Source organism: Papaver somniferum, chromosome 2 (genome assembly GCF_003573695.1).
Source record: "Papaver somniferum cultivar HN1 chromosome 2, ASM357369v1, whole genome shotgun sequence".
NCBI lineage: Eukaryota > Viridiplantae > Streptophyta > Magnoliopsida > Ranunculales > Papaveraceae > Papaver > Papaver somniferum.
The window spans coordinates 143,933,363-143,949,025 of record NC_039359.1 but is presented as its reverse complement, the minus strand read 5'-3'; the positions used below and the strand labels follow the sequence as shown (position 1 = coordinate 143,949,025).

Sequence of the window (15,663 nt, the reverse complement as noted above, 5' to 3'; positions counted from 1 at the left end):
GGAGTGGTAAAAACGACCGAGTCTTACTCTTACCCGGCCTCAATCAGAATTCTAAAGGTAAAGATTTTGCTCTATATGGCAATCAACCAGTGTTGTCCCCTGGAATGACCCTTCATCTACTCTGTACAGGCCATGTGTAGACGAATTTTTTTCTTGGTGTCGTATGTCGAAGAACAGAAAAGGAAGTATTGTTGTGGTCATGGGAGTTTCTATTTCTAGCCATTGATATGCCGGTGGCCTTAATCCAAATTACTGGTGTTAATGTTAATACGTATCACAAAAACATAACGAATTTCCCAAGCTTAAAGTTCATTTCCAATCATCTTTAATTGATTCCCTAATTATTACCCAATTCAACAAACTTTCAATGTCTTCCTATCCAATCCCATCCACCTGACGACTTCCCCCTAAACTGGCCTTCATTCATCCTTATAATTTCTCTATTTCCAAATTTAAGAAATTCACAAAATTAAAAAAAAAAAAACTTAAACAACTCAGACAGAAAAAGGCCAATAATTTGGTTGACAAAAGCAATTCACACTTTCATTAAAATGATTACACAAAGAAACAATCAATAATTTTCATTGGAGATCAACAAACAGTCCCAGTGATTCCGAATACAATCGCTTTCTAAGTAAATCCATGAGCAGCTTCTTCATCATCAACAAATAAATCATCAGTCTTCCTCATTGCACCATGAGCTAAAACAAACACAGCTCCAATCCCAACCGCCGAGAAAACATTCGGAATTACACCGGTGAACATCAACCCAATAATTGTGACAACAGAAAGCACGATCAAGACGATACGGTCGTTAATCATATTGTTGAATATCATTAACGGTTCGTCACGTAAGAAGTAGAGAAAAATCCAGGCAGCCATAATAGCTATAAATATGATCATAGATATTGGATGCCAAAGTAAACTCAAAAACAGAATTCCTAACACGATAAGTGCGTAATTCATACGGAAATATGCCGTGTTTGTTTTGATCCGTGAGATAACTTCCATGAAACCATGTGGTAAACCAAAAGCTTCCCAAAAAAACATTTGTTTCCATGGTCTTCTTGTTCCTAGACCTGACTTGATCTGTTCCTTGGCCCTGGAAATGAATTCTACACTCCCTGATCCTGACGGTATTGTTCCATAGGTTGTCATGTTTTGATGATTTCCCAAAAATGAGAAAGTTGAAAAAATGGAAGCTGATAAAAATATCTAGAGAAGAAGAAGAGTTATGAGACTTTGGACTTTAATGTGTTGATATAGGGTTCAGCTCAGGGCATAACTATTTTTTTCTGCGATGACACAAGTAGGACCAGACAAGACATGGATATCCTGTAACATTTTATATCACTTTCACGTGAGGTCGGCAACAATAACTCAACTCTAACAATAAACAAACAAGAAGGGGCTAAAAAGTTGGCAAAATGGTGGACTAAACTAAGCTTACTTAATCTTCTTCATTAAAGGGTAATGGAAGTTAAGATAATTGACTTGGTATTGTTAAATCAATGATACAACTGTTGATGATGAAGGAACACCCTAACATGATTGGTACAGAAAGCTTAATTATGTGTTTAAAGCGTGTGATTAGTGGTGGACTAGAACCATTTGACCTGGAATAGGGGCTTTGGCATGTGTGCAACTAAGTTCAATTAGGGGGTTTCTGCAAAGCATAAACTGTACTACATCTGTTTCAGGAAAAGTGATACTTTTATTTATTTATTTTCATTTTTACCAAAAATAGGCCAAATTAAGAAAGTGAAAGTATCGTTTTTCATGAAACAGAGGGATGTCACATGAACTATTGTTTCTCATCTCTATGCAAGTGGGTGAGAATGCGAGAAAGCACCCTTCTTTAAATTGAGTTAAACATCCTGGCAAAAGGCATACCTTATATCTGCATAAACCTAATCAGTCCATAACAGGATCACAGTTCATATGCCAAATAAGCAAAAGACAAAATAAAGAAAAGCAAAGCAAATAGATGAGGGAAAAAAGACATAGCATATGATATTACTGAACCCACGTTAGCTTGGTATGTGGTCCGGCATATTCAATATCAACATTATTGAAAGTATACCCCATAATAAGACATTTAACTGTGGGATTATCTTCCAGTAAGGAAAGAGAAACCAGAACACTGTTTACTAATAATTTCACTGACATTCTAAACATTAAAACCAGAAATCTATCTAGTATGGTTCAGACATAGAAGACTGGGTTTTATCTAGATTGTCTAAGGTCATGTATTTTCTTCATACAATACAATACACATTTAGATATAAAATAAAACTTTAATGCTCAGGCAATTGACTGACAGACCCTTTCAAACTCTGAATTTACAAGCACATTTAGTGACGCACATTTAGAAATGAAATGCTAATGGGAGACTTTGGTAGCATGGTATGTTTCAAATTCACTTTATTGTTTAGGCATGTGGTCTTCCCTATGTACCTTCCAAGGACCATAGTAAAACTTCGGCTGCATGAGAGGAACTGCTTCTCCTGGATGCTCTTCCCAATATTTCTCCTGTTCAACAACAATACAACGGTTAAATTCCGAGGTGAATTAAATACTTCAACTGAGGTCTTTTTAGCAGTGTCAAAACACCAATTATCAAAAAACTCCAGCTGCAATAAGATTTTTCACATATTAAAATCTTGAACGCTGGAAAAGAATATCATTTTGTCGAATTACAAACCTTCGATCAAGCGTAATAAAAAACAGAAAAGAAGAAGATGACTAGCACACATAAGCTGAGGTCAAACTAGCATAATTCCTGATGACTGCCAAGTAACCAGGGGCTTATTAGCAATTTCGAGAACCCAATCAATTTGAAATCTCTGCTCCTAGTTACGTCCCCTAACAGACTCCTCATACACAAACTAGAAGGTGTCTCCATAATCGATGAATCACTCCTCTGTATCTTTCTTTACTAACAATCAAATCTGAGAACATGATTACAATAAGTCAGAGGTGCAGAATGGCTTCCGCAAAGATTGGAATTCCTTAGTGAATGCAAATGCAGTTTCAATGACCAATCTATCAAAATGATTTTCAAACTCTATAACAGGACTATTTCTGCTGTATATGGCTTCTCAATATATTACAGACTATAAGCAAACCCATCACAAAACAATGTTTTTTTCTTTAACACCTGACCAAGCTTTTGGTCAAATTGTTATAAACTTAGATCAAAACTTAGACAGCATTTCCATTTCTAACGTGAAACATAAACAGCAGGAATGAAGTAAAGACTTTGAATTTGAATCATACCAATCAAACATATGAAGACCCAAAAATTTCAACATTGCCATAGTAACAATTAATCAAAATTAATTTTTGGAAGATCAGAAACTATAACGAAAGTTTCAAATTCTAAGTTGCACAAATTTCAATAGCTGACTAACTTCCTTTAGATACTACACATAAGAAAAAACATTAAGTTTAGCGGCATCAAACTTAAACCTAATTAGCAACCAAAAGTTCTAAATTTACTTTACTTGCAACAATAAAACTCTCAGAAATACTATATAACATTGAAGTACAAATTTTAGTAAACTCCCCATCTAATCCATATTTCCAGCTCCCAACTACACTTTCACGCAGATTCTTCGCTCACAATTAGAGCATGTATCCAATTATTCACACAACATTTTTTTACTTTGTCGAATCAATTATCAAATGCAAATAAAGTTATGACTCAACTAACAAACAACAAAAGCAGATAAATTACTAAAACTCAAAAGCTGTGAATGTGAACAGCACAACCCAAGATTGGCAGAATTGAATGTGCGAAAATCATAAGTATCTTAATGAAACTACAAATGCAGGTTCTATAACAAATATCTGAAAATGATTCTCGAACTTTACAACAAGATATTTCAACCTATATATAGCTTCTCGAGATATAACAGATTATACCCAAATCCCATGCTTAAGCAATGGTCCTTTTAAACACCTGAGCATGCTTTGTTCAAATCCTCTTATAAGACTACATTCTCACGTGTAAACAAGCCAAGTTGATTTGAACCCTAATACGAACCATCAACAGGAGGAATGACACAAGGACTTTGAATTCTTAGCACACTAAATCAAACATCTCAAAATGATTCTCAAACTTTATAACAAGACTATTCATGCTGAATATAGCTTCTCAAGATATAAGAGATAATAAACAAACCCCATCCTAAAACAATGTGTCTTTAACCAAGCTTTGCTTTAACCGTTACAAACTGTAATATAAATTTAGACAGCATTTTCATTTCTTATGTGAAACCTTAACAGGAGGAACGAACTAAAGACTTTCAATTTACGATATGCCATATCAAACATATTAAGCCCCGTGAGTTTCAACATTCTCATGGTAAACCAATTCATCAATTCGATTTTTGGAAGATTAGAAACTGATGAGAAAGCTTCAAATTCTAGGTCGCGCAAGATTCAATAGCCGATTAACTTCTTTAAAATTTGAACTACATACATGTTTAGTTTACTGGTAAAAAATTTAAACCTAATTAACAACCAATACGTCTGAATCTAACATTACCAACCACGACAAAATCATCAGAACAGCAATTTAACAATTGAAGTTATACTTCATCAAAATACCTAGCTAATCAATATTTCCACCCCCTAACTACACTCTGGCAAAATCCTCCCCCAAAAATTAGAGCATGTATCCAATTATTGACTAAACTTCTTTTTCGTTTCACTTTGTTGAATCTTAATAGATTATCAAATGCAATTAAAGTTCTAATTCAACTGACAAATTACTAGCATTCAAAAGCTGAGAATCTGAATAGCAGCACAACTCAAGAGTGACAGAACTGCAAAAATCATAAATATCTTAATGAAACTACAAATGCAGGTTTCTTAACAAATATCTGCAAAATTATTCTCAAACTTCATAACAAGATTACTCCAAGCTATATACAGCTTCTCGAAATATAACAGATTATACCCATACCCCAAACTAAAGCAAATCAAAATACTGAACAAGCAAATCGAAATGAAGACATGATGATTCTCTTTTCCAGAATAAAAGAATTAGAGTTATAGGAAATTTGGAGTTTCGAGGGATTTTGAAGTGTAATTGAAACTGCCTGAAATTGTTAAAAGCAAATATAGAAATAAATTACCTAATTAACATCCAATGCGTCTGAATCTACTTTACTAACTACGACAAAATCATCAGAACAGCTATTTAACAACAGAGTATATACTTTATCAAAGTACCTAGCTGATCAATATATCCAGCTCCTAACTACACTCTATGGCAGAATCCTCCCTCACAAATTAGAGCATGTATCCATTTATGGACTAAACTTCATTTTTCGTTTCACTTTGTTGAGTTTCAACCGATTATCAAATGAAATTAAAGTAGAAAACAGAAAAGAAGAAGATTATTAGCACTCATAAAAGGCTGGGATCAAACTAGCATAATCAACATAACTGTCAATTTTAACCAACGTTTTAAACGCAATTTCGAGAACCCAATCAACTGAAAATTTTCAGCTCCTAGTTACATAGCCTAACAGATTCCTGAGGTACAAACTAGAGGGTGTCACCACAATTGATGAAGTATAAGTCAGGACTGCAGAATGGCTTATGCGAAGACTGGAATTTCTTAATGGAAATAGAAATGCAGATTCAACGACAAACATCACAAAATGATTCTCAAACTCTATACGATGCAATGCTTATGCCCCTGCATCACTATCACGAGACTATTCATGTTGTATACGGCTTCTCAGTATATTCCAGACTATAAGCAAACCCCATCCTTAAACAATGTTTTTTCTTTAACACCTGACCAAGCTTTTGTTTAATTCTTATAAACTTAGATCAAAACTTAGACAACACTTCCATTTCTAACGTGAAACCTAAACAGGAAGAACGACGTAAAGACTTCGAATTAAATCATACCAATCAGTAACTAGAAGAAAGTTTCAAATTCTAAGTTGCGTAAATTTCAACAGCTGATTAACTTCTTTTATAAATATGAACTACACATAAGAAAATACATTGAGTTTATTTTCATCAAACTTAAACCTTATTAGCAACCAAAAGTTCTAAATCTACTTTACTTGCAACAATACTCTCAGAAGTACTATTTAACATTGAAGTACAAATTTTATCAAACTTCCCATCTAATCCATATTTCCAGCTCCCAACTACACTTTCGCGCAGATTCTTCTTTTATAAAACATCTTTTTACTTTGTCGAATTCAATGATCAAATGCTAATAAAGTTATGACTCAAGTAACAAACAAAAGTAGATAAACTACTACTAACAATCAAAAGCTGAGAATGTGAACAGCAAAACCCGAGATTCACAGAATTTGCTTACGCGAAAATTAATATCTTAATGAAATTACAAATGCGGGTTTTATAACAAATATCTGAAAATGATTCGCAAACTTTATAACAAGATTATTCAAGCTATGAATAGCTTCTCAAAATATAACAGATTATACCCAAATCCCATGCTAAAGCAATAGTCCTTTTGAAACAGCTGACCAAGCTTTTGTTCAAATCCTCTTATAAGACTACATTCTCATGTGTATTACAAGCCAAGTTGATTTGAACCCTAATACGAAACATCAACTGGAGGAATACACAAGGACTTTGAATTCTAAGCATACTAAATCATAACAAGATAATTCCAGCTAAGTATAGCTTGTCAAAATATAACTGACTATACCCAAATCCCATGTTAAAGCAATAGTCCTTTTGAACACCTGACCAAGCTTTTGTTCAACTCCTCTTATGTAATACAAGCCAAGTTGATTTGGACCCTAATACGAAACATCAACAGGAGGAATACACAAGGACTTTGAATTCTTAGTGTACTAAATCAAACATCCCAAAAAGATTCTCAAATTTTATAACAAGACTATTCATGATGTATACAGCTTCTTAAAATATAACAGATTATAAGCAAACCCCATCCTAAAACAATGTTTTCCTAACACCTGACCAAGCTTTTGGTCTACTCTAATCCTTACAAACTTCGACCAAAATTTAGACAGCATTTTTATTTTCAGCGTGAAACCTTAACAGGAGGAACAAACTAGAGACTTTGAATTCACGATATACCATATCAAACATATTAAGCCATCAAGAATTCCAGCATTCTCATAGTAGACAAATCATCAATTCAATTTCTGGAAGATCAGAAACTGATAAGAAAGTTTCAAAATCTAGGTCGTGCAAATTTATAACAAGATTATTCAAGCTATGTATAACTTGTCAAAATATAACAGATTATACCCAAATCCCATGCTAAAGCAATAGTCCTTTTGAAACACCTGACCAACCTTCTGTTTAAATCCTCTTATAAGACTACATTCTCATGTGTAAAACAAGCCAACTTCATTTGAACCCTAATACGAAACATCAACTGGAGGAACACAAGGACTAAGAATTCTTAGCATACTAAGTCAAACAGCTCATAATGATTCTCAAACTTTATAACAAGACCATTCATGCTGTATTCAGCTTCTCAAGATATAACAGATTATAAGCAAACCCCGTCCTAAAACACTGTATATAACACCTGACCAAGCTTTCACTCTAATCCTTACCAACATTGACAAAAATTAAGACAGCATTTTCATTTTCAACGTGAAACCTTAACCGGAGGAACGAATTAAAGACTTTGAATGCACGATATACCATACCAAACATATTGAGCCATCAAGAATTCCAGCATTCTCATAGTAGACAAATTCATCAATCCGATTTTCGGAAGATCAGAAACTGATAAGAAAGTTTCAAAATCTAGGTCGACATATGCGTTCAGTTTACTGGCAAAAAACTTAAACCTGATTAACCAACAACATGTCTGAATCTACTTTACTAACCACGACAAAATTATCAGAACAGCTATTTAACAATTGAAGTATATACCTCATCAAATACCTAGCTAACCAATATTTCGACACCCTAACTACACCCTCTGACAGAACCCTTCCCTACAGATTAGAGCATGTATCCAATTATTGACGGAACTTCTTTTTCATTTCACTTTGTTGAATTTCAATCGGTTATCAAATGCAAATAAAGTTTGGATCAACTAACGAACAACAAAAGTGTATATATTACTAACACTTGAAAGCTGGGAATGTGAATAGCAAAACTCAAGAGTGATGGAACTGCAAAAATCATAAATATCTTAATGAAACTACAAATGCAGGTTTCATAACAAATATCTGTAATGATTCTAAAAGTTTAGAACATTCAAGCAACATACACTTCTCAAATTATAACAGATTATACCCAAACCCCATCCTAAAGCAATGGTCCTTTTGAAACACCTGACGAATCTTTTGTTCAAATCCTCTAAGACTACATTCTCATGTGTTAAACAAGCCAAGTTGATTTGAACCCTAATACGCAAACATCAACAGGAGGAATCACATAAGTACTTTGAATTCTCAGCATAATCGATGAAACATCTTAAGACCCCAAAATTCCTACAAACAAGAAATTTATAGTAACATTTTACAAAAAAAAAGTTCAAAGTACTGAACAGGGATTTATATAAGATTTACCTTGTAAAGTTGCTCTGTGATTGCAGAACCAATAACTCCAGTATAAAATGCAGCAACATAAATCATAATCAGTGGTTTAAACGATTTAGGTCTTCTATATGGATCAATCATATCCCATAGAAGTGTTTTCTCCCATTTCGAATACACATGTTCTGAGTATTTCCTCCATAGATATGTAGACATGATGATTCTCTTCTCAAAATGGAAGAATTAGGGGTTTTCGGATTTTGGGGTTTACGGATTTGAGTTGTAATTTGTAAACTTGTAATTGATAGGTTTGAAACTGACCGAACTTGATCTAGTTAAGATTTTGGAATGTAGGAAAAAGGCTGATTTAAATCGGACAGATTCAGCAGATTGAGCTCATTTTCTTCTGGGCTACGCTCTTAGCAGTTAAGTGGGCCGAATCACAAGTCACATCGCTGATCGCTCACTGGAGCCTGGTTAGCAATTCGTGATACAGCAAACACACGTGTATTATTTGGATTTATAAAACTCAAATTCGGTCAATGGTTTATGGTTCGGCAGTAGTTCGGAATGACGTACGTACGTGTATAAATCGTTTTAAAGATGAATTAGATATATAAAATTCGGCATGTATTAAATACGAAAAAAAAATATCAAGGAAATACGTTAGAATTGTGTACTAAAAACCTTACATATGTTACATATATATAAAAATTAACAACAACAACCGATTGGTCTAGTGGACTATGGATGAGTGAAGGAGTTAAATGTTACTAACCTTATTAACGTTTAACTCCTTAATAAATTAATTTTTTCCGCAAACTTTTACTACTTATTAAAGTTGTTTTTCGAGTAACCGTTGAGTCTCTCACTAATTTTTGTTAGAGCATTATTCGGTTGACCTCGCAAGCGTTGTTATCTCAAACTTGTTTGTCAAGTTTAGTTTCCAAAACTATAAGTCTTGGTTTCTAGTCTACTTATAGCTAAGTCTCGGATTAGCATAGTAAGTGTAATTGAGCTTTAAACTTCACGGCGTTCATCGAATAAAGACGAAGAACTACTCAAGGGGACTTGTGGAACTTCATCAACAAAAGGTATGTGGAGACTTGAACTCATCTATCACTCAAAAGTCTACTACTCTATCTCCTATTTGAGACAAAAATCGTATTGTTATATAGACTTCAATTATACACTTTTGATATTTCAAGCCGAGTTTATCTCGCTTATCTATTTCTCGAAATATGTGTTAGTAAGCTTTCACTTTAACCAATTTCATATTTTATTCTCGAAGAAATTCAAAAGATGATCATGTGAAAATCGCCTTGTAACAACTTACATGATTTGTGTGAGACAGTCATTTGATGTAGACTTGGAATGTTACGTATTGATCATTCGATCACTTGAAAATTGCTTTGAAGCTAACAGTTTGTGTGAGACAGTTATTATCGTCTTCCAAGAATGTTTCAATGATTGAAATGAGGGTTTAGAACATGTAACCTTTATTGGATATAAACATAGTGTGTATTCACATTTGTGCAAAGTTCAAAACTGGGAACCATGCTATGCGTACCCGTACGAGTACTGGTTGGTTGTTGGAAGTCCGGGAACTAAGTATGCGTACCCGTACACGTACTGAAGGAAGTTCAAGTTCCGTGAATTTCTGCTGGAGTTTGGAAGTGTAAAATGGTATGCTTACCCGTACACGTATTGGCGTAACCAAACTTTGTCCGGCTACTTAGGTATGCGTACCCGTTTGCATACTTAAGTATGTGATGTTCTAAAATCGGTTTTTTCATGAATTAATACATTTATATAATAAGGAATGCAATATTTTTCAAACCGTGGCTATAATGTTCATGAAACGATTCGAGTAAATCAAAATCGATTTTGCTTCAATTGTGTCTTGTATACTTCTATGAGAATATAAAAAATTGAACAACTAGCTAACTAGTTTCATTTGAGTCATTTGAACTAGTTATGATAAAGATGAATAAGGTTGGCATGAAAGTGCTCATATGGCTAACCATTGGTTAACTATTGTTGAACCAACTAAGTGTATAAAAATCTAAGTTCGATCTAACAGTAGAAAGATATTAGCTTGAATCTAATCAGGTTTTGTTAGAGCATTGCTCGGTCGAACTCGCATGCGCTGCTATCTCAAGCATGTTTGTCAATGTTAGTGATCAAAACTATAAGTCTTTATCTCTATTTTACTATAGCTAAGTCTCGGAATAGGATAGTAAGTGTAGTTGAGCTCAAGGATTCCATGGAGATTCATCATACAAGACGAAGATCTACTCAAGGAACCGGTGGAACTTCTCGACAAAAAGTATGTGGAGACTTGAACTTATTTGTCACTCAAAAGTATATCTATTCTATCTCCTACTCTTTGAGACAAAGAGTCGTATGCTATATATATAGACTATGATTATACACATTTGGCATTTCGAGCCGAGTATACCTCGCCTATCTATATCTCGAAATATGTGTTGGTAAGCTTTTCGCTTCGACCAAGTTTATCTTTACCTAGTGATGAAAGTCATGTTATGTTTCAATCACTTTGAAAATTGCTTTGACGAGATATGGTGTAACAACTATATAACGTCCTCTAAGAATGTTTCAATGATTGTAATGAGAGTTTAGATTACATAACCAATGGTGGACATAAGCATTGTTGTAGAAACACAGTTATGTATAAGTCATATTCCTTGAACCAAAGTTTTCGAACTTTGTTGATCAAGAGAACCGGAAGAATGGCAAGTGCCAAGTCCGCGAACTCAGTCAGCGAACTGCCGAAGTTCTCAAACCCGATAATTTCTGCTGGAGTTGACAAACTAGTGCGTGAATCTAAGTCCGCGAACTCAGTCCGCGAGTTTGTTGATCTTCAGAAAATTCTACTGAAATGGAGCTCACCAGAATTTCAAAAAATTCTTCTGAGTTTGTTGATCTTCAGAATCATGATCAGCTCATCGATGAATTTGAAAAGTCTATTGATCGAGAGCTTGTACTCTATAACATCATTGAGTCCTTCTCTAAACATATTGAGAAACTTTTTCAAGAAAATAATCTACAACGTGTAAAGATTTGTGATCTTGAAAAGATTGTCAAAGAAGGCTCAATTAGAAAAAAACGTTTGATCAAGACGCATTCATCCGATTTTGACAGTTTTCGTGTTGAAAAAGAGAAGCTAGAATCATCACTTTCACTAGCCCATGAACAGTGTATGACCTTGGAAAAGGAAAACTCTGTCTTAAGGAAAAATTCTTCTGTTCCAACTGTTCCTCTTGACATACAGTACATGAAGAAATATCCTCCAAAATAAGATTGTGTCTAGAAAAGTTTATTTAACTTAGAATCTTCTCACAGGGATATAAAGTTAAAAAAGATGCCGTCTTTTGCCTCTCCTCCACGAACCTGTACTTTCTGTGTAAAAGGAAATCACTATGCTATCATTTGTTTTGCCAGAAAGAAACAAATTTCTAAACTTCTCAATTTGCTTCTTTCCACCGTCAATGGAGTAAATAGTCAGAAGACTACTGCAGTGAACCTCTTGCTCACAGGGAACCAGATATCTTATAAAAATGATCTCTTCCCTAGAAATCATTACAGGACTTTGGGGCATTATAGTGGTATAAATTCTTGTATTACTAATAAAAGCATATCTTGTGCTTATAAGAACAACTCTGGTAAATCTAAGTCTAGAGTATGGAGATCCATTTCGGAAAATCCCCTAGAACCAATCTCTAGAGGTCCTAGACTTTGTAATCAGAAAGGTTCTTCTCCTGTGCTTCCAGAAAGGGATGTGAGACATCCCCCTAAATTTGGAAACTTCCAAGGGAAGACAAGAAATGCTGAGATTAGACATCCTGGTGGAAATCACAACTTTACTCTCAGAACCTATGGTGAGACTATGTCTCCCTCTGCTACCTAGTAGCAGAAAGTTCCATTCTTGTATCTAACTTGAGAGATACAAGGATGATGTTTGAGAGATGCTCAAGTATTTAGTTGATTTTCATCGGTTTGTATGTTTTGATATCTTGTAAGTTTCTAGTATTTATTTCTTTCATCACTGTGACCTTTTGATGATGGAGGATGTTTGAAAACGTCACAATATGTAGTGTTCCTGGTCGGGTCCATTTATTTTGGCATATGGCTTAGTCCACGAACGACCATATCTCCTCAAGGAACTTTAGGGTTTCTATCTAGGGTGTATACTTGAACATATATATATATCTCATATATGCGTTCTTTAATCTTCAGAAAGGAACTCGATGAAAACTATTCCCAAAGAAGAAGTTAACCCAATTGTAGAGGATGATCTCAAATGAAGTGATTCTACTCAATAGTTTGTTCTGAAGAAGATGCTTAGTATAACTCTTGGATTGGAGAATATGTCAAGGATTTAATTCTCGTTCAGAATGAAGTAAAGAACGAACTTGCTAACCTTCAACTGCAGATAAACCAGCTTATTGATGGACAGGCAAAAATCCTTGGTACTCAGAATATCTTGATCAGGAATCAGAAGAAATTTATCCTTGACTGCGCTAAGGCTCGACATTTTGTTCGCATTGTTGATCGAAAAACTAATATTCTAACTCATGAACATGGTGTTTCTACGGTCAACATGATCAAAGATATCAGTGATTCCTATTTCGATGGACCATTTCAAAGGTATGAAATCATCGAGGAAAACTGAGTTTATTTTTATTTTCCTAGTATGTCTTCTTTTGGATTAGTTGGAAGAATAACTAGTGCTTTGAATAGCGATGATTGTGACTACACATAGCTATTATTTTCATCTTCATGTTTTTAGGTTTTTTGGTTTAAAATTCTAAAACTTTTTGGAGGATGATGTTTTGCAGTATTTAATCTTTATGATTTGTTATATTGCAATTTCTTATGGGATTTTTGGTGGTTACGTCCGTGAACTATGTTGTCCCATATTTTTTCAAAAGTAAAGTCGTTCATGATCGGTATTCGTTTATTGATTAACGAATGAATGGACTTTTGACATATACAAAAGTTAAGCCTATATTGTCAATTCTTGATGGAAGATGGGTTAAAATCTTTTGTAATCAAGGATTATGTCTATTAATTATTGTTCTGCATATAATGATTGAAGATAGAATGAATCCTTGTGTATTCCATAGTATTAATCTTCACTGATCCATATTTTATCTAATATTGTGAGGCTCCGTAATGTGTCTTATGTTGAGCACGATACAACTAAGTTGATTAAATTTTGATTAGCTTGGTTGGTTGTTCCGTAAGGTACTTTATGTTGAGCATTTAGAACTAAATTAATCATCTTGTTTGGTTATTTAGTTATTACTCCATAAGTTCTCTTGTGTTGAGTATATGAACTATTAAACCAATCACTCTCTTGTATGGTTAACTTAGTCGTTGCTCCGTAAGTTTGCTTATGTTGAGCACAATCAATTAAATTGATCACTTTTTGTGTTTAATTTGATTGCGTATTCCGATTAGATTAATCATGGGTTTACTTATGATTAATTTGATTGAGTTTTGGATATAAATATCATTCATATGGTTTTGGTGTCCAATAAAAATCCTTCGTTTCTCTTGAAATTAAGGTCGCTCGTTGTTGTTCTTTCGGGAATGACATCAAATGGGGGAGAGTTCTTTTGAACTTGTGCTTAATGGTCATATCTTGAGGGATGTGCGGCTGTGGAATTTTAGAGGGGTTATCTTGTATCTTTAAAAACCTTGATGAATGATGTTAGCTTCGACTATATGATTGCATCTAAATAAGATGATGTATGTTTCTTTCTCTCAGTCACGAAATATCTCTTACGAAAATTTCATTATGATACCGTTCTTGTACCTTTGCCAATTTTATTGACAAAAAGGGGGAGAATTAATATGTAGTTCACACTACAAATACATATGGTTTTCGGATCATTGTGTAAGGGGGAGTGGTTTCCATGTGAGATGGAGTATTGACTAAGGGGGAGTGATACATATCACCATAGTATTATTGTTGAAGTTGTGATACAATTGGACTTTGACACTGTGTAATAATACTATGACACTGTATAACAATGTTCGAGACCGATGCTTTCTCATTGTTATAGCTACGGATCTTCAACAACGGTGATGTTAAACTTACAACCTTTGGGATCATTGGAGTACTTGGAAGTGACGAAGATTTCGAGGAATGTTGTAGACATGTGGAATAGGATCTACTAAAGTTTCATTATCTTTTTTGTATTCCATATGTATTGATAGCTTTGTCACTAAAATTGACAAAGGGGAAGATTTTTAGAGCATTGCTCGGTCGAACTCGCATGCGTTGATATCTCAAGCATGTTTGTCAATGTTAGTGATCAAAACTATAAGTCCTGATTTCTAGTCTACTATAGCTAAGTCTCGGACTAGGATAGTAAGTGTATTTGAGCTCAAGGACTCCATGGCGATTCATCATACAATAAGAAGATCTACTCAAGGAACCGGTGGAACTTCTCGACAAAAAGGTATGTGGAGACTTGAACTTATTTGTCACTCAAAAGTCTATCTATTCTATCTCCTACCCTTTGAGACAAAAATTCGTATGCTATATATATAGACTATGATTATATACATTTGGTATTTCGAGCCGAGTATATCTCGCCTATCTATATCTCGAAATATGTGTTGGTAAGGTTTTCCCTTCGACCAAGTTTATCTTTACCTAGTGACGAAAGTCATGATATGTTTCAATCACTTTGAAAATTGCTTTGACGAGAAATGGTGTAACAACTGTATAACGTCCTATAAGAATGTTTCAATGATTGGAATGAGAGTTTAGATTACATAACCAATGGTGGACATAAGCATTATTGTGGAAACACAGTTATGTATAAGTCATATTACTTGAACCAAAGTTTTCGAACTTTGTTGATCAAGAGAACCGGAAGAATGGCAAGTGCCAAGTCCGCGAACTCAGTCAGCGAACTGCCGAAGTTCTCAAACCCGATAATTTCTGCTGGAGTTGACAAACTAGTGCGTGAAGCTAAGTCCGCGAACTCAGTCCGCGAGTTTGTTGATCTTCAGAAAATTCTACTGAAATGGAGCTCACCAGAATTTCAAAAAATTCTTCTGAGTTTGTTGATCTTCAGAATCATGATCAGCTCAT

At 34.4% G+C, this 15,663-nt stretch overlaps 2 protein-coding genes across 2 annotated transcripts; both read right to left on the bottom strand.

Moving 5' to 3' along the window:
• Window positions 1-497: 497 nt before the first annotated feature.
• LOC113349337 (PRA1 family protein F3-like) lies at window positions 498-1,315 on the bottom strand. The gene has a single exon (XM_026593306.1). It carries the CDS (start codon window positions 1,156-1,158, stop codon window positions 631-633), a length of 528 nt encoding a protein of 175 aa, XP_026449091.1. The 5' UTR covers window positions 1,159-1,315; the 3' UTR covers window positions 498-630.
• A 673-nt stretch (window positions 1,316-1,988) lies between these two features.
• On the bottom strand, window positions 1,989-8,869 carry LOC113354064 (uncharacterized protein At4g29660-like). The gene is made up of 2 exons (XM_026597509.1): window positions 8,562-8,869; window positions 1,989-2,532 (listed from the first exon to the last, which is right to left on the bottom strand). The coding sequence occupies exons 1-2, from the start codon at window positions 8,742-8,744 to the stop codon at window positions 2,425-2,427; spliced, it is 291 nt and encodes a 96-aa protein (XP_026453294.1). The 5' UTR covers window positions 8,745-8,869; the 3' UTR covers window positions 1,989-2,424.
• Between the last annotated feature and the right edge of the window lie 6,794 nt (window positions 8,870-15,663).

Excerpts from the sequence above, each read along its gene's own strand:
- LOC113349337 (XM_026593306.1), bottom strand. The coding sequence starts at position 1,158 with ATGACAACCTATGGAACAATACCGTCAGGATCAGGGAGTGTAGAATTC.
- LOC113354064 (XM_026597509.1), bottom strand. The coding sequence starts at position 8,744 with ATGTCTACATATCTATGGAGGAAATACTCAGAACATGTGTATTCGAAA. Across the intron at positions 2,533-8,561 it reads TCACAGAGCAACTTTACAAG|GAGAAATATTGGGAAGAGCA; the intron begins GTAAATCTTATA and ends GTTGTTGAACAG.